We start from the raw sequence: 19,635 nt of genomic DNA, 5'->3' as shown, positions 1-19,635 counted from the left end.
TTACTCTTTTATTGGGCTTTTAGTGTGATATTTATTATTGTTCTTTTAAGCATTTTATTTAAAAACTGTTTGTGGTGCCTCCATCATGTCGGCTAACTATGCTGGCATGAGGAGGCACCACAGCGCTAGATTTTTATTTAAAGAAAAAGAAGGAAAGCTCATAGAGATGTCCAGATTGGACTTCTCTCGGAAGCTAATTCAAAACATATTGAACTTCAAGCCAGACGATTTGAATTGCATCCTGTCATTGCCTTTTAACAAAGGTTTCGATGTAAGTTTTCGCACTGCAGCTTTGCTGCAGGAGTTTTGGATGAGATTTGAAAATGTGCAAGCCCAGTTTTCTGCGTTTACTGTTGAGAAACTTACTGACAATACTCTGAAGACAGTAATTGTCAGAATGTTCAATGAAATGGTGAACGCAGAAGATATCTGTATATGGTTGGGAAGATTCTGCACTGTTAAAGGCCAGGCAATGAAGGTGAGGGATGTTGACGGCATCTGGAACTGCGCCTGGAGGGTCCCCATCCAACAATGGCAAGACCCCCAGGGCTTCCAGGGCCTGAAACATCTCCCATCAATGATTGTCTTGGGAGAAAACAGAGGCTACATCCACTACCAGGGACAGCCCAAACTCTGCCGCAAGTGTGGGGAGCACGGGCACCTGGTGGAGGCCTGCACGAAGGTGTTTTGTGGCAAATGTAGAGGAATCGGTCACACCTTCGAAGAGTGTACTCATGGCTAGGGCTGTCGCGATAACCGCAAAATGCAATCACCACGGTGCTGAGAGGACCTCCGCGGTGCGTGTCCAGGCCACCGCCACCACCGCCCACCGCACGCCCCCTTGCACGCGCAGAACAACTCGAGAAACTAAAAGAGTTTTTAAGACTGCACAGTAGATACAAAGCGACTGACAGAACTGATACTTTTTTTAAGACGGCACAGTAATACTGATGCATTGTATATTCCCCGCAAGGCAGGAGAAACACATTAACACAGCTAGGTGCCGCGTTTCTGTCGTCATCTTTGCATATAGGCACCGCACACGCACACACGTCTGCATGCTACTCGTTGTGGTCTCATTTTCCCTCAGCAGCTGATATTACAAGAATATGCCTACTCAGTGTCGTAGCAATAGAAGTTAAAATAAAATGCAGTGGCCTACCTTTATCCCGGCTTTACTCCTCTGCCTAGTCCGGACACTTTATGGCTTTGAATCTTCCCTTATTATCCATGTTTAACGTTGTAAATGCGACCGTCTAATATCAACAATAAACTAGCTTCCACAGAACCACGGCTTGGTGTGCACATTTGCTGTTGGGAAATACCTGATCATTTCAACAAAACTGTGTAGGTGAAACGTATTCTCAGAGTAGTTTGTTAATTGTCTGTTCGTGTTGCCACAATGTGTTTATTGTGTATTGCTTTGTCATCAAGAAGTGTACTACGATGCCGTTTATTATTCCTGTCCGGTCCCACTGTTGTGCTGCTAGCACTTAGCCAAGTCGAAATCTCTCGATATCGCGAGATTTGCGTTAGGTTACGGTGGCCCTTTGCAAATACTGTATAATATACATTTGCGCATATTTGTCAAATGTATGAATATAGGCTATATTTATAAAAATATATACAAATGTAGGCCTATATGTATATAAAAACATTTGTACACATGATAGCCTGCAAATGTAAGTAAGCCTTTAGAAACATATGATTTTGATATGCTGAAAGCATCATGTATAGGCTATACATGATGCTTTCAGCGGGAAAGTAGAACAATAAAGTTCAACAACTGAAAGATGGCAGCACCAGCGCTTGTTCCCAAGCAACACGTTACGTCTCCCATTTGGGAACATTTTGGCTTTCAGCCCAACGAGAAAGGAGAGCCAGCTAATTTAGATGAGGCGGTTTGTAAGATCTGTTTTCGAAAACTCCAAGTGAAAAGGGGGAACACCTCCAATCTGCGCTCGCATCTGGCAAGTTACCATCCAGCGGTTGAGGTGAGACTGCCCCCGCCCGCTGGATCCACTCAGAGCCAGGCAGCAGCAGGTGCCAGCCGGCAGCTTGGAGTCGCTGAAGCCTTTGCGAGGGCTGTCAAGTATGGCGCTGGAAGCGAGCGACACAGGGGCCTGACGGATGCGGTGGCGAGGTACCTGGTGGAGGAGATGGTTCCTTTCAACACAGTCGAAAAGCCATCATTCAGGGCACTGTTAAATAAATTTGACCGACAATACAAACTGCCGGGGAAGACCTATTTTTCTCAGACAGCTGTACCAAAGATGTACAGCACAGCCAGGGCAGCCGTTCAGTGTGAGCTGAGGGAAGTTGATTTTTTTTCTGCCACCACTGATATGTGGTCAAGTGTCAACATGACTCCATACATGACCGTCACGGTTCATTTCTTGGCAAGTGACTGGACTTTAAAAACTAGATGTCTGGAAACGGTATTCATGCCCCAGAACCACACCGCAGAGAACATCGCAGAGGCTCTCCACAGCGCGTTTGACGCGTGGTCACTAGACCAGAATAAGTTGGCATGCATTACGACCGACAACGGAGCAAACATTGTGGCAGCAGTGAGGAAACTTCAGTGGACCTGGCTTAATTGTTTTGGCCACAATCTGCACCTTGCTGTAACCAACGCAATGGCCAGCGTCAAGGACAGAACGGGCCGAGCAATGGGCCTGTGCCATTCTTTGGTGAGTGCCTTTTCGCAGAGCTGGCCGAAGAGGAGGGATCTGGCGAAAGCGCAAGCGGAGCTCCAAGCCCCGCAGCACGGGCTGATCATGGACTGTCCAACAAGATGGGGCTCTAAGCAAAGGATGGTGGAGCGGGTGTTGGAGCAGACCACTGCCATACAGCGCGTTCTTGTGAACGATCGGCGCCATCAACATCTAATTCCCAGCTGGCAGGATATTGCAGTTTTGCAGTCGGTGAATGCTGCGTTGAAGCCTGCCGCCGAATTCACTGACCTGCTGTCTGGTGAGGCATATGTCACGGTTTCCTCCATCAAGCCCGTGCTAAAGCTCCTCACCGAAGACGTCCTTAAACCTTCTGATGACGACACCACGTTAACAGCTGACATCAAGAGGAAGATGTGTTCTGTCCTGGATAACAAGTACAGCCCTATTTTACACAAACTTCTGGAAAAGGCCTGTTTGCTGGACCCCAGATACCGGGGCAAACATTTCGATTGGGAGGAGGCAAAGTGTGCGCTCATCGATGAGATGCTGAGCATGGGAGATGGGGGGAGCGGCGCGTCACCTGCTGTAGGCATATCTGTGGAACAAACAGCGATGCCACCACCCGCCAAAAAGAGAACCCTTGGGGACCTACTAAAGGCACAAGTAACCACCTCTGCTGCTGTCCCCATGAGAATTCGAGCTGACAGCGAGCTCACGCACTATCTCCAGGAGGAGCCGCTGGACTCCAACGCAGATCCGCTCGCGTGGTGGAGAGAAAAGCAGTTCCGCTTCCCTCTCCTCTCCAAAATTGCACGCAAGTACATGTGCATATGCGCAACAAGTGCACCCTCGGAGAGGGTGTTCAGCACCGCTGGAAGCACCGTTACCCATTTAAGGTCGTCTCTCAAACCTGAAAAGGTTAACATGCTGGTTTTTCTTGCTCGCAACAAGGACATATAGGAAGTGTTGAGTCTTACATGTTGTGAAATGTTATGTTATGAGTTTTAATTATATTAAGTTGATATGGTTCATTAAAATATATAAATGTAAGACGTAAGGGCCTTGCCTAGGCTATGTATTCATTGTTGCATTAAGCTTTACGACCCCAAGTGAAAGTGATTAACTGCTGACTGAAATATCATACTGTTTTATAAATAACAAGCAAATTTTAAACAACCGATTCCGTTGTGTGTCGTTTTTTTAGGCTACTTGTTTTGCAACATATTCAGCCTTATAATCAGTGTTTTATCAACTTGTCTGGGTGGATGGTGTTTAAAAAAACATTTAGAAATAAGCTCTTGTAAATGAACTTTTAAATCATAAAAAAAAAAAAATTGATAACTTAATGTAACTTTTTAAGTGCAAAACCATATGAACCTGAAAGACATTTTTACTTACAGAAGATAAAAAAACAGAAGAAAAAAAAACATTTGTAAACTTTTCTGCTCATTCAGTTACTGTGAGTGACAGCACCGCGCGCAGGGAGCCAGACTCACAAAGGAGCGCAGCCGGGGAGGCGGGGCTTTGTGTGGATGCGTGTGGGACAGACAAGTGTATTTGACATTTGTGAAAATACGGAACAAATCGCGTCCCATATTGGTTCAATACTGGACGCAACATTTTGTTGCCAAATAAGAGACGAATCCGTATTTCAAGGGACGGGTGGCAACATTGGTGGCGCTGGCAATAATGTTGCGGATGGGGTATGCGCTGCTTGATCTCCGCTATGTTGGTCTGTGAGCGAGTAAATGACAGGCAAAGCAAAGTGAAATGTCAGGATCGCTGGGGAAAAAAGACGGATTATGCGTTCGATTTTCATCTAACATTGCGTGTCGTGGAAAGTAGCCTAATGAAGAAAAATATATATCACCGCATGCGATATCACGCATACCGCGCTGTTGAGCGGCTATGAGTCACCGCGGTGGGAATTCCCTCACCGCGACAGCCTTACTCATGGCAGAAAGTGCAATCTCTGTGGAGAATCAAACCACCTCTTCAGAGATTGCCCAAAATCCTTTGCCAACAAATTGAAATCCAAAAAAACGCGGGAAGGAAATGGAGGGCAGACCGAGGCAGTTAACGAGCTACTTGAAACAGCTGGGCTGGAAAATTCAAACTTCCCGCCAAAATCCCTGAATGGTGGACAGCAGTCAGGTGAGGCCGAGGAGGGGGAGGGGCCTGCTACACCCCCACCAATGGAGTGTTCTGGAGAGGAGGAGGTGGAGGAGGTGGTGGTGCAGGCAGAAGGCGGAGCTAGTTCAGAATGTGAAGAAGTCCAATCACACGATGATAGCGAGGATGCCTCCCTCCCAGATGCCCAGCAAACAAAGAGGCTTGCATCAGAATTGTCCTCTGATTCTCCTATAGTCTCAGAGAAGAGGGGAAGAGCTGGGACTACCTCAGACAGTTCATCTGTGGAGGAGCCCAGAGTCTTCCCCTCCAATTCACCAAATGAGGTCTCTTTTTTAAATGTAGTTCTGCAATCAACCCCTAGAGACTCAAAGTTTAACAAAACCTTGCAACAGAGGCCAACCCCCAGAGTCCGACCGGGGAATAGAGCTCAACACCCTCGCCTCTCACCTGTAGAAATGAAGGAAGAGCTCCGTTCACAAGAAATTACATAACTGCTTTTAAGACATTTTAAATGTTTTAACCCTCATTTAGTCTTTTAAGATGTCATACCTGTTGTTTTTAACCATACTCATGACACTCACTCTCTCAACTATTAATGTGAGAAGTGTAAAGTTGAAATTTAGAGCCCAGAGTGTTTTATCCTTTCTTAGTTCTTTTAAGTCAGATGTTCTTTTAATACAGGAATGCGGCCTACCGTTTTTAAAGCACTACAGACAGTGGGAGGAGATGTGGCCACAGACATCATTGTGGAGTGGATCCAACCAAAACAAAAATGATGGAGTGGCCATTTTAATCAAAAACCCTCAGGTTCTGGTGAAGGGCAGCACTGTGGTGAGAGACGGACGGGCACTTTTAGCACATTTGACTTTTATGGGACAAGATTTTAACCTCTTAAATATTTATGGCTTTAACGAAAAAAATGACCGGTATGACCTTTTAGAAGACCTGCAGTCCCACATGCTAGGTAGGGCACCACTAGTTTTAGGGGGTGATTTTAACTGTATTTTAAGCAGGAGTGACAGAAAAAGAGCAGGGGAATTTTTTAAAGTTGACAAAACATCGGTTTTATTACAGGGCATATGCAAGGATTTTAAACTTCAGGACTGTTTTAAAACCATGCATCCCAGAGAGGAGGGCTTCACCTGGTTCAGTGGTGATGGCACCAGAGCCTCTCGTATAGACTACCTTTTTACACGGGACTGCCCACCAACCGATGCTAGATTGACCCCCGTTTTCTTTTCCGATCACCTAATGCTTTCCTGCACCCTATCACTATCTTCGGGTGTGACTTCCGGAAGTGTTCTGTGGAAACTAAACTGCTCCCTTTTAAAAGAAGATGAAATAGTTAGTCAGTACCGGGAGCAGTACCACGAGTGGCAGACCCTTCAAGACTTTTACGATACACGTGCACACTGGTGGGAAATGGTGAAGGAAAAGACCCAGACTTTCTTTAGACAGGCAGGTAGGAGAAAAAAGAATAGGGAAAACAGACGCATGATGGGACTGCAGAAGCGACTACAGCGCTATTTTAAATTAAACCAACAAGGGATGGATTTTAATGATGAAATTAAACAAGTGAAAACAGAGATGTCGATTTTAACAGATATTAAAAGTAAGGGTGTCATTTTAAGAAGCAGGGAACGAGAAATAGAGGAAGGAGAGAAGTGCACAAGGTATTTTTTTAAGAAAATTGTGAATAAAGGGGGGGGCATTTTAAAGCTAACAAAAGAGAACGGGTGCACAGTTGATTCAATGGAAGAAATTAAACAAGCTGTTGAACAATTTTATCGTGAATTGTACGAACAAAAACCTGTTGAAATGGACACCATGACAGAAGTTTTAAATTTCATAGAAAAAACAGTAAAAGACAGTGAAATTGTAAAATCTTGGGTTAAAAGCACAGAGTTAAATAAATGTTTTACAAATTTTAAGAAAGGGAAGTCCCCAGGACAAGATGGACTTCCCGTAGAATTTTATTTGACCTTTTGGGATATTTTAGCACCTGACTTGTTTACTGTTTTTATGGAATTTGAGCAACTTGAGCGACTTCCTGACAGTTTTAGAGCAGGGATAGTGACTCTTCTTCACAAAAAAAAAGACAAGACTGACTTGAAGAATTGGAGACCGATTACACTTTTAAACTTTGACTGTAAACTTTTTAGTAAACTTTTAGCCTCACGTATGTCCTTGTTTTTAGAAGACCTGATTCACCCGGATCAAGCCTGTGCCATCCCGGGGAGGAAGATAACCGACAGCCTCGTACTGATCCGAGACACCATCTGTTATGCGAGAGACAGAAACATTCGGCTAGCAGTCTTAAATTTAGACTTTGAGAAAGCCTTTGATCGGGTCTCGCACCAGTACCTTTTCCAGGTACTGCCAAAAATGGGGTTCCCAGAAAGGTTTATAGCTTGGGTGGGTCTGCTGTACCGGGGCATTACCAGCAAATTCCTTGTTAACGGGCATCTGACAAAAGCAGTAAACATCCACTGCGGTGTCCATCAGGGTTGTCCGTTATCTGCCCTCCTCTACATCATCTGTGTGGAACCACTGGCACAGAGCTTGAGAAGGGACCACCGAATCAATGGGGTGAGAGTCCCGGGGAGCGGGGGACTATCGACAAAGTGTGTTTTATATATGGACGATGTGAACATTTTATGCACCGACCTATTATCTATTAATAGGACTCTGGACTTGACTGACTGGTTTGGACGGGCCTCTGGGGCAAAACCAGTGTTCGAACTACGGGGGGACTCGGGGGATCCGAGACCCCCTGAAACTGACACGAGACCCCCCTGAAAACATGATTTGGGAAATGTTGGGGGGTCTCTAAAATATTGGCAAAATGTGATTTCCCCTGATGAGTTATGATTGCAGACGCGATGCGTGTGTGGAGGTGTGGAGCCTGTGTGCGTAATTGGAGTCAAGCGCAAGCAAGCAAGCAAGCAAGCAAGCAAGCAAGCAACACACCCCCCCCCCCCCCCCCCCCCCGCCAGAGAAAAAGTGACCTCCGAAAATCTCGGAATAGTTTGAACACTGGGCAAAACTAAACAGAAACAAGACCTGAGCCCAATTTTATGGGCCATGGACAGCGACCGAGACAACAGGACTCCCCGTGACTATAACCCAGACCAATCAGAAAATACTGGGGATTATGTTTGACAGGGAAGGAGGAGGGACATCAAACTGGCCAGACGTGGTAGGGAAAGTCAAGCAAAGACTAGGATACTGGGGACTTAGAGGACTGACCATTGAAGGAAAGGTTTTAATCATCAAAGCCGTGATTTTACCTTTTCTTTTACTAATGACACGACCTGGCTCAAAAGCCGTATCAAAAAGGAGGAAGCACACGGTTTGTAAGTTATAAGGAAATCAAATTTATTTAAACTATTCGAACTTAAGCTACGAATTCAACAAAAGTAAAACAATGGGATGTGGCATTCAGTCATCAGTAGTGTAGTGGTGTTATGGAGCATAAATGTGCGGCAAAGGTGTTGTATGGTGCTAAACGTAACAAAAGGATAAAGCAAACAATCCCAAAACACAATGCTGTTCTCACAAACCCAGCCAGGAACCAAAAGGGAAGAATTAACAAAATAAGGCGGCTTAAAACCACTCCCACAGACGGCCAGTTGTACGAGCTGCCGCAATCACTGCTGCACACTCCAACCAGCTTCCTAGTCTGAGGGAGGAGACAAAGGCTGTGTTCGAAACCGCCTACTTCTCCTACTATTCCTACTAGTCATACTTTTTTAAGTTCCCGGATGTACACTAGATACATACTCGATTCGCCGAAATGTTGAGTATTCATCATGAGGTTACTTGTCACACTCAAACTACCCAAGATGCAACGTAACGTGACGTCGCCCATCGCCATTTGAACGGTCAAATTCCGTTAACGGGACGAGAGCAGTCAAAACGGCATAACCGGAAGTGCGTTGCTCACTGCGGCTAGCTTTAGTAGCGCCGAATTCGTGGGAACAAAATTGTAAATAGCCGGTATTTTGTCAGATTTTCAACACCTTGGGGGTCTAAATGACTACTTTCTCGCCTGAAAATGTTTCAAATGTTGCTAAAGTTATATATTTACAGAGTTTATAGCTTAAGCGAAATCAGCTTTTCAGGCCGGCTGATTTCGGCTCGGGCAGGAGTGAAGTGCACTGTGTGTAAACGCTCTGCATACTGTCAGATCGATGAGTATGCCGTTTTCAAGTATGTAGTAGGCGGTTTTGAACACAGCCAAAGAAAGAGGGAGGAGAGAGACATGCCCAGCACAAGCCCCAGGGGCTGTGACACCCTCCCCCTAAAAAGAGGTTCAATATAGGGAACCGAAATATGTTTAAAACCTAGTAGGTACAACACACAACCAGCACTATTAAATGCTCAATGAAAAGTTATCAAAAAAAACAAATCAGAAAAAAAACACTTGCCCCATTAGCAGTTTAAAGTCCAACCACTGCCATCTGCCCCCAGCACACCAAACTCTTGCTCCTCAGCAACAGAGATTTGCCTAGGATTTCTGTGAGCATTTAAGAGGAGAAAGACAGGAGGCAGGAACAGACACCGCAAGCGGAACTGGAAGGGGACATCAACCGATCAAAGTTGTCCTAACACACCAGGTCCCTCGCCAACCCATACTTCTAATGGGCCCGAGAGAGGGCATCCGCCACCACATTCTCTGATCCTTTTATGTATCGGATGTCCAACCCATAAGACTGCAACATCAGAGACCATCGTATCAGTCTCTGGTTTGGACACTGCAAGGAGTTCAAAAAGGTTAGTGGATTGTGATCCGTGTAGACCACCACGGGTGTAGTGCTTGAAACTACATACACGTCAAAATGTTTCAAAGCCCATATCAAAGCTAGTGCCTCCTTTTCGATGGTTGAATAATTTAGTTGGTAGGAGTTAAACTTTTTGGGAAAAAAAACTCACTGGCTTATCAACACCCAGATCATCAGCTTGCAATAGAACAGCACCTGCACCCACGTGACTCGCATCTACCTGCAGTGAAAAAGGGCGGTCAAACCGTGGTGCCTCAAGAACAGGAGCTGTACATAACAAGGCTTTAATGTTCTCAAAAGCCTGTTGACATTCAGGGGTCCATATATACACTGCCTTTGCCTTCAAAAGGTTAGTGAGTGGCGATGCAAAGACAAAAACACCTGTAGTAACCCACTAATGCAAGGAACCGCAACAGTTCCTTTTTCGTGGTTGGTACCGGATAATTTTCTAACCGGGCTCACTTTAGCAGCCACAGGACGGACGCACCCCTGACCCACAACTCGGCCAAGATAAGTCACTGTCGCCTTGGCAAACTCACATTTTGAGAGGTTCACGGTGAGACAGGCCTCAGCCAAGCGACCGAACAGCACCCTGATGCGCTCGACATGCTGAGGCCAAGAGTCAGAAAACACCACCACGTCATCCAAATAGACAGCGCAACCCTCCAGGTCCCCCAGAACACGAGTCATAAGGCGTTGAAATGTCGCTGGCGCATTTCTCAAGCCAAAAGGCATAACCTTGTAAGAAAACAAACCGTTCGGTGTCACAAATACAGAAATTTCATGGGCCCGCTGAGTTAAAGGGACCTGCCAGTACCCTTTCAATAGATCAAACTTACTTACAAACTTAGCATGACCAACCTCATCTACACAATCTTCCATACGAGGAAGTGGGAACGAGTCAGGTCTGGTGACAGCATTAACTTTCCTGAAGTCAGTGCAAAACCTTGGTGTGCCGTCTGCTTTGGGTACCGTGATGCAAGGCGATGCCCAGTTTGAGGAGGATGGCTCAGCTATGTCATTCTCCAACATACTTGATTTCGGCATCCAGATACCTGCGTTTTTCAGCATTGACACGAAAAAAACGTTGATGAATAGGCTGAACATCTCCCACCTCAATATCGTGTTCAATAAGGAGGGTCTGAGTAGGCGTATCACCAAACAAACATGGAAAAGACCTAATCAACTCTGCCAACTCTGCCCTTTCTAACTCTGGCAGATGTTGCAACAATGCCTCAAGGTTACAGAGAGCCTCAGAGTTTTTCAACCGCCCATGTGTTAATGCTTGATCAACAGCTGGTAACCCATCCGCCTCCACCTCACTCACCAACAAAGGTGTAGTGACCGCTGATGCTCTAGTCGCTAAATATGCTGGATGAGAAAATCGCCGCGATAACCTGTGCACCATACCCAGGTGATTTTGACGCACGCTCATAATATGGTTTTAACAGGTTCACATGACACAATTGGGTGGTTTTCCTGCGCTCTGGAGTCGAAATCAAATAATTTAAATCAGAAAGCTTCCTTAAAACTGTGCATGGGCCAGTAAATTTGGCTTGAAATGGCGAGCCTATGATGGGCAACAGCGCCAGTACTCGATCACCAGGACTGAAAACCCACCGTTCCGTACGTCTATCATAGAGCTTTTTCATTTTTCCCTGCACATGCTCCATTTTCTCCCTAGCCAGTTCGCCAGCTGCATAAAGTCTACGCCGAAAACCATTCACATAGTCTAACACGTTCCGGGGAGGGTCCTCCCCCATCCACTGGTCCCTCAAAATGGCTAACGGACCTCGTACAGTATGGCCGAACACCAAGTCATTTGGGCTAAACCCTGTACTCTCTTGAACTACTTCCCTAGCTGCAAGCATTAACCAGGGCAAACCCTCCTCCCAGTCACCTTCCATTTGAATGCAATAAGAACGTAGCAACGACTTCAACGTTTGATGGAAACATTCTAATGCTCCCTGACTTTGTGCATGATACGCAGATGCTTTGTTATGCTTGATGTTAAGCTGCTTCAACACTTGAGAGAAATGGTGTGAGGAGAAATTCGAACCCTGGTCACTTTGAATGATTTTTGGAATGCCAAATATAGAGATGAATTGTGACAACGCTCTCACCACCTATGTGTGGCAAGTTTTTATGTGTACCGATACGTCATGTTTCAACCGAGGCCAGAAAAAATGCCTCAGAATCCGGTCGTATGTCTTCCGAACACCAAGATGCCCCGACCCCTCATGAGCTAGTTTTAAAACAGGTTCACGAAACCTCTCAGGCAACACGATTTGGATAATCGGATCACCCACAAAACTCTGACCATGCGGGACCCATTTCCTTACCAACAGGTAGTCTTTAAGGAAATAGCCCCGAGCACTGCTCTCTATCTGGGCACCGGTTACCACCTGGTCAAACCTTGCAGGGAACAATCAGCCTCTTGCTCCGCCTTCAACTCTTCCTGCAAAACTGACAAGGGATAGTCAGACAAAGAAAACATAGATAACGACCCCACATTTTTATTTGATTCACACAGGCTGGAATTAAACTTATCCCCTGTCATAGCACGCGTTACAGCACATGCTGTGAACTCTTCAGGGAATGCTGATTGACTATCATCAGGCTGTTGTCTTACCACTGGCACCGTGTCCACCTCTAACTGTGGCGGCACGTCAACCCACGCACAGGCACCAGCCAGGCCATTACCCAAAAGCACATTGACACCCTCCACTGGGAAAGCAGGACGCACCCCCACAACTGCTTGTCCCTGGAAAAGATCGGAGTACAACATGATGTTATGCACGGGAACTTGAAGTACATTTAAACCCATACCCAACACAGGAATATAAGACCCAGTATCACTCTCACTGCTGAATGGCAAAACTGATGCTTTGATAAAAGTATCATAAGCAGCAGTGTCACGCAATATCTTTACTGGTACTTTTTTGTCACTCCCCACCAAAGACACAAAACCATCACTAACAAAATGTCTAACTTTCCAGTTCCGGACTTTGATGAGTCCCAACCTGAAACCCCCCCTTCACCACCAAAGGCAGCGAAGGTGGCACTGAGACAGCCATAGACACCCCTCTAGCCCTAGGTTGAGAGAGACTGGTTAGAGTTTGACTTAGCCTTAAGAGCATAACAGTCAGCTTGTAAATAGCCCTTTTTATGACAGTAATATAAATCGGAACGTGCCCCGTTTCCATGACCATTACCACCAGACAGGTGGGTGCCGGCTAAACAGACGCCGCTCACTAAACCCACGTCTGTGCCTGAGCACATATTCATCTGCTAATGCCGCAGCGTTCGCAACTGTTTTCACTTTCTGGTCACTGATGTAATTAGCAATATGTTCAGGTAACGTGTTCTTAAATTGCTCGAGAACTATAAGTTCACACAACCCCTCATAATCACTGACTTCCAGCGCAGCAACCCAACGGTCAAAATGCCTCGCCAAATCACCCGCCAATTCCAAATGGGTTTGCTTCTCGTTTTTCCGCCACGTACGAAAACGTTTGTGGTACGCCTCAGGCACCAACTCAAAAGCTCTTAACACTGCCTTTTTAACTAAGGCGTACTGCTTACTATCCTCTGAATTTAAACTTGCATAGGCCTCTTGAGCTCTTCCAGTAAATACGCACTGCAACATCAATGTGCGCACAGACTCCGGCCAATTCCGGACCTCAGCAACGCATTCAAAAAGAGAAAAGAATGTTTCTGGATCTTTTTCATTGAACTTTGGTACCAGGTGCAGATTGCGAAAAATGTCAAAGTCCTGATCATTCGACCCTGAAACCCCTGACCGACCACCAGTTACCCAAGCCTCCCCAGCTGCAAGTTTCCCCTGTTTTATCAGTTCCAGTTTAGTTTTCTCAATGTCAAGTCTGGACTGCTCAATCCGCAACATCCAGGCCCTCAGTTTAGTTTTCTCAATGTCAAGTCTGGACTGCTCAATCCGCAACCTCTCCACCTCAATTCTCTCTTGGGACTTTAAAAAAAACAGCTCCCTCTGCTGCTCAAATGTTAAATTACCAGTTCCTTTATTAAAATGCTGGCCCAAACCATCACCAGATTCACCAGGCCACTTCTCCTCTGGATCCGGATGAGGCTCCTCCTCAGTCAGGGTCAGGATTCCTAAATCACTCAAGAAGGCTTTAATTTCAGACTTCAGTACCTCCTTATTTGACTTTTTATCATTAATCCCTATCTTGTAGTGGTCTGCTACTCGGAGTAACTGGTTTTTGGTGAATCTATTCAATAACTCTAAACTCGGAGCTTCCACAAACTCAGCAATGCTAGCCATCTCTAAGCTAGAAAAGTTCCCAACATACAAGCCAGGTCAATACTAATTAAGAAAAAGAGCAGTGAAAGGAAAAACACTCAGGCGCTCTAACCAGACCTGTGCTGCGTCACAAAGCAAGTGTAGCCAGTGTGCCAAAGGTCATCACTGACCCCTACTCAGTGTGTGTCCCCCCACTAACTAAACTGCCTAACCAAAACTAACCTAAACCAACTCAACCCTAGTCTTCAGGGGATCTGGCAGCGGGTATTTATGCACTGAAACCCACTGGTGTGGTGATGCGACCAGTCATCTGGCAACACCACCAAAACCATGGACATGCCCCCGAGACAACTGCTCTAACCGCCGTCACCCCACACTACGGACAGATGAGCAGATACCAAAGGGAAAATGCACTTAGCCTAACAGAGGGAACACACGGTCCAATGTGACACACCAACCAACATTTACCCTGACAACCAGCCCAAAACATTAACAAACAGCGCACATAAACTAAATTACCACAACACAAACTACCTTCAAACTAGAACCAAATCAACTTCAATACCAAACCATGCACTTCCTCAAAACAACCAGGTCAGAGTTTCAACCTACCCCCAACAATAGTATCACCAGGAGAAACTCCTCACCTAACCACTGAAGCCATGCAAACTTCCAACAACCCCTCCCCCAGCAGGGCAGCGGGTAATCAGCACTCAGGTGCGCAGCAATCAACCCACCACCAACAACCCCAAGCTCAGAAACTACCCAATAAACTTTAGCAAATAGAACAAGGACGAGCCCCCAATTTGACACGACCTGGCTCAAAAGCCATATCAAAAAGGAGGAAGCACGCGGTTTGTAAGTTATAAGGAAATCAAATTTATTTAAACAATTCGAACTTAAGCTACGAATTCAACAAAAGTAAAACAATGGGATGTGGCAATCAGTCATCAGTAGTGTAATGGTGTTATGGAGCATAAATGTACGGCAAAGGTGTTGTATGGTGCGAAACATAACAAAAGGATAAACCAAACAAACCCAAAACACAATGCTGTTCTCACAAACCCAGCCAGGAACCAAAAGGGAAGAATTAACAAAATAAGGCGGCTTAAAACCACTCCCACAGACGGCCAGGTGTACGAGCTGCCGGAATCACTGCTGCACACTCCAATCAGTTTCCTGGTCTCAGGGAGGAGACAAAGAAAGAGGGAGGAGAGAGACATGCCCAGCACAAGCCCCAGGGGCTGTGACACTAATCAGTTCTGTTTTAATCCCACCTAGGAAAGTGCTTTTAGACCTGGACCGAGCCATTTTTTATTTTCTGTGGGGCTCCAAGTGGGATAGACTGAGGAGAGATGTAATGAAGAAACAAACAGAGAAAGGAGGAAAGGGAGTGCCTGATTTTTATTTGTTTTTAGGAAGCAGATACACTACACTGCACATCCTACAGGCCACAGACCCATCCGGAAACCCCAAAACTAAAGCAATGACACAATTCTGGATGGGTTCTTACCTCAGAAGACTGAAGATTTTACCCACCGACCTAAAAGTGCCTGTGTCTTTTAGCCTGCCACCATCCTATGCTTTTATCCAGACGTTCTAAAAGCATTTTAACTTGGAGGCAGAGGAGTTGCATGTTTTAACAAACCACCGCTCTCTGATCTCTGTTGTGCAGGAGCGGGAACCAGTGAGTCCAGTGCGTGGGCTCGCGTTTGGCGAGCACTAAAGAGTTTGGTGCAACGTCAACCATTCCGCTCTTCCAAACAAACTCCGGGACCTGTCATGGATGGTGGCTCATGAGATCCTGCCAGTCAGGTCCGTTATGCACTCCCGGGGCATGTCAGCGATCTCAACCTGCCCACGACCTGGTTGTGGCGCGCCCGAGTCGGTGAGGCACCTGCTCTGGGATCTTAGAGATTAGTGATGGGATTTTCGGGTCTTTTTCCAGATGCGGCTCTAATGGCTCGACTTACTGTGGAGAGCCGGCTCTTTCGGCTCCACAACGGCTCCCCATATATCCCCGTCTAGCACTGGCAGAAGCAGAGCAAAACGCGCAAGGAGAGGGAGAGTGAGAGTGAGGGGGAGGGAGATGGGAGAGACAGCGAGGCACCGGTCCGAAGGACAAAAAAAATGACGTGGGAAAAAAACTGTCGGCTCTGTGGCACTGACAGGGAGGCAGAGAGACAGCGAGATACTGAAAGAAAAAAAAACGTCTCCCAAATAGGATCCCAAAATGGCTCCCATTATGGAGCCGGTTCCTGTCGTTCACTTCAAAGAGCCGGCTCTTAGAGCCGGATCGTTCGCGACCGACACATCTGTAGCATATGTATCACTAATACACACTTTTTAAACTACTGGGCCAGTTCTAGGTTCTAATGGAGTGGGGTAACAAATAAAATTGAGCCAGAGACCAGGTACTTTAAATGCAATAACCTCTTTAGTGGAAATAAACAACAGTAAAACACATATGGCATTTCAACAACCTGCAGGTATCAACAATAAATTTCTTTACTTTCATCTCTTTTTCCTCACCTCAGTTTTTTCTAGGTTAGAGAATTTAGTTCAGGTAAGCCACCGCAGTTAGATGGTTTATTTAGTTTAGATAGGTTAGTTATATTGGACCGGTCAGTAACTATCCTATTTGAGGTTAATCTATTTTAATACAATATTCATCCTGAGTCAACTCTTTTCCTCTTCTCATTGACAAGAGAATGATCACACCTTAATCAATTAAATTGAAGCATAACTCTTATACTGCTAATCACAATCATAACAATCATGGAAAAACAAAATACAAAATGTAATACTTCAAGTTCAGTCCAGAGTTCAGTTCAGAGTTCAGTTCAAAGTTCAGTTCAAAGTTCAGTTCAAAGTTCAGTTCAAAAGGAAAATATAATCCGATACTCCTACCGCTCTGGCAGAGTTTACCAACAGTCCTTCCCTGCGGAGTGGATCCTCTCACTGTCACAACGAGGATGAACTGTCTTTTAGTAACAGAATCAGTGGGTCTGGCTCGCCATCAGGTGTCCTTGGCGCGTGTAAGCCCCTCACACATGCACGCACTCAACAGAAGAAACTCCAATTCCTGTTTACTTCAACCAGGAACGATACCAAACAAAAAAACCTGACCTGTACAACAGGTCATAAGAAAAATAAATCAATTTGTCGACATGAATCAAATCAATAAAGTTTTACAATCACTGTGCTGTAACGTTACCGCTACACACAGTAAGACTTAACTTCTCCTCCTAACACAAAATAATCCTCTTTTTCAATAAACAACACAACATATACTCTCAAACGATTCCCTTAATATACTAAAAATGTTAGCAGCTAAACAGCTTGTGTTAGAAGTTTTCTCCACACAGTTACGCCGTTAGCATTTAGCTAGCATTTAGCTAGCATCCACACGTGCAAAAGTTACAAACAGAATTACAATAAAACAAGTTGAAACTCACCAAAACCGTTGTGGTTTGATTAAATATGGCTTGTGAGAACTACCAACCACGTATCAAATCTTAAATCGCTCTCTGGAAAAATATTCCTGCATTAACTTCTCTGCTTGTCTCTGCTTGCTTCTCTACTCTCCGATCTGCATACACGCTGTGTCAAAACAGGGGTACAGCGCAAACGACCATGGACCTCTTAAAGGGACAGTATTTTATATAGGCCTATTTTTAAACATTTCAATGAAATTATTATCACACCCTTTTTTAATCAATTGTGACATTTTAACCATTTTACCTTATTTATGCATCTAATTGAATTGTTTGTATTTATTCATATTTTACTGTGGGTTACACATCACTATTAGAGATGGCAGCAAAAAGATGAAAAAAAAGAGCACATGTGAACAATGAAGTGGATGTTTAGCAAGTTTTGCTGAATACGGCAGCATGTCTGCACTGGAGATATTAAGCCGTGAGGGTTTTCCTCAACTAAGAATTTTCCCAGTGTGGGTTGGGTGTGGCTCTAGAGATGGGGAGAGTGGAAAAACTAAATCAATTTGTGCTCCAAGTTCCTTGGTTGTTGAAACAAGAGCTGATCAGAAAGATGAAGAAAAGCCGGACTGTTTTAATCTGCAAGCTTTTCAGATTCAGGTTAGCTGCTGGCATGGCACTGCAGACAGTTGAATTTGCTGCACCGTCCGGCCGAGTGAGGCACCTGGAAAAGAGGTGTCAGCCTCTGACAGTTCCAACTCATACTTACCTGGCAGGGGAGATACCATGATCAAGAAGGTGGTTCACCCAGGACAAGGCTCAGCCATTGCACACCGGCTGTACTAACCCTTGCGAATGGCCCTCAGCGCGTACAAAGTGCAAAATCAGATGTAGACTGTAGGACAAATAAGGCACATTATTGGGTAAAAGATTTGTCAATCAAATCCATGGAGAGGGAGGGATGGGAAATCATGGGCATGCTGTACTATTGGTCAATTAGCTGTCAAAAGCTGCCAGGCCATGTGGTGAAGTGTTGTGGCAGGGTGAATCTTGGGAAATGTACAAAATACGACTTAAATGATCGTTTTATACAAGTGTTTTGTCTAATTGGGAGTGTTGGACATTGAATCGTGTTTTAATGCTTGCATTGTTGTCTATTGATCACTTCATTTGAGTGATTTATTAATTTTCACCCACCAGCTGGTACTTGGTATTGTATGAAAAAAAGAAAAAGGTGGTTAAAAAAAGACATGAGACTAATTGGTGTGGCTATTTTTAGAAACATGTGGATGTGAACGTAAACAAAACCTCTCAAGCTCTTATTTTTGTCTTTCCATAGGTCGACCCGCTGGTTTGAGGCCTACATGGGGATGGAGACATTGATTATGGGGGAAATGACACACTGTTACCTCTGCAACATTGTCTATTAAGTCAATAAACTTTTTTTATTTCTTCAGTTGTATGCTGTTCATGTGTTTATTATTACAGATGATGGTATATCATGAATGATTATAATTACTGGTAGGTTACATTATAATGAATAGATTGAAGGAGAACATTGAAAGTGTTGACTTGGAATAAGAAATGACACAACACACTGCTACTGCGATTCAAGGCACTTTAATGGCTGAAGTGCATTTATTCAAGTGCATTCTCATTTAGTAAACAAAGTTAAGACATGTATAGTGCACATTTTTCATGACAAGACATTTTAAATTAAGTGTGTGAGAGAGAGAGAGAGACTGACTGACTGACTGACCAGGAGCAGTGGGCAGACAGGAGAGAGAGCCATGTGCAACAGCAGATATGGGAACAAACAAGAAATCAAGTGTAAGTGAACAATAAAAATGAGAACTATGTGCATGTAGGAGTGCAATCAGGAAACTATATACACAAACAACAACATAGGGACATCAAAGATAAGAGAGAAAAAAAGTTCAGACAAGTCAAGATCAGTCACTGGGCCTCAGTATCAGTCATTTACCAGCCGTTGATGTCACAGATGGGCCTCACCGTGTTGCCGTAGCCACAGCGGTACAGGAAAGCCTTCGGGTTGTCCTTGGCAGGGCAGCCGGGCTCGGTGCAGCGGACGCTGTAGTGCCACACACCAACTGGCCTCCAGAAGAAGACGCGGTGTCGGAAGAAACTGTCTGCCACGGGGACCGTGCTGCCATCCACCACACCGGGCATCTCGGGAGGGTGGAACCACATCTTTTCACTCTTCAGGACCTTCCTCCACCTCTTCCTGCCGTACATGTCAGAGAAGGGCCGCGGCTTCAGAAAGAGCCCCCTCTCCTCATCCTCCTTCAGCCACTTAA

At 45.2% G+C, this 19,635-nt stretch overlaps 1 protein-coding gene and 1 pseudogene across 1 annotated transcript; both read left to right on the top strand.

The window, feature by feature from the left end:
* The first annotated feature begins 1,793 nt into the window (after window positions 1–1,793).
* On the top strand, window positions 1,794–3,638 carry LOC142387674 (E3 SUMO-protein ligase ZBED1-like). The gene has a single exon (XM_075472653.1). The coding sequence runs from the start codon at window positions 1,794–1,796 to the stop codon at window positions 3,636–3,638; it is 1,845 nt and encodes a 614-aa protein (XP_075328768.1).
* A 14,440-nt stretch (window positions 3,639–18,078) lies between these two features.
* Window positions 18,079–18,221, top strand: LOC142366735 (U1 spliceosomal RNA; annotated as a pseudogene).
* Window positions 18,222–19,635: the final 1,414 nt, after the last annotated feature.

The sequence above is a fragment of the Odontesthes bonariensis genome, chromosome 2 (genome assembly GCF_027942865.1).
Source record: "Odontesthes bonariensis isolate fOdoBon6 chromosome 2, fOdoBon6.hap1, whole genome shotgun sequence".
Taxonomy (NCBI): Eukaryota; Metazoa; Chordata; class Actinopteri; order Atheriniformes; family Atherinopsidae; genus Odontesthes; species Odontesthes bonariensis.
This window is presented reverse-complemented; position numbering and strand designations above follow the sequence as displayed.

What these genes read in the sequence shown, in the direction of transcription:
- LOC142387674 (XM_075472653.1), top strand. Translation starts at nt 1,794, where the DNA reads ATGGCAGCACCAGCGCTTGTTCCCAAGCAACACGTTACGTCTCCCATT.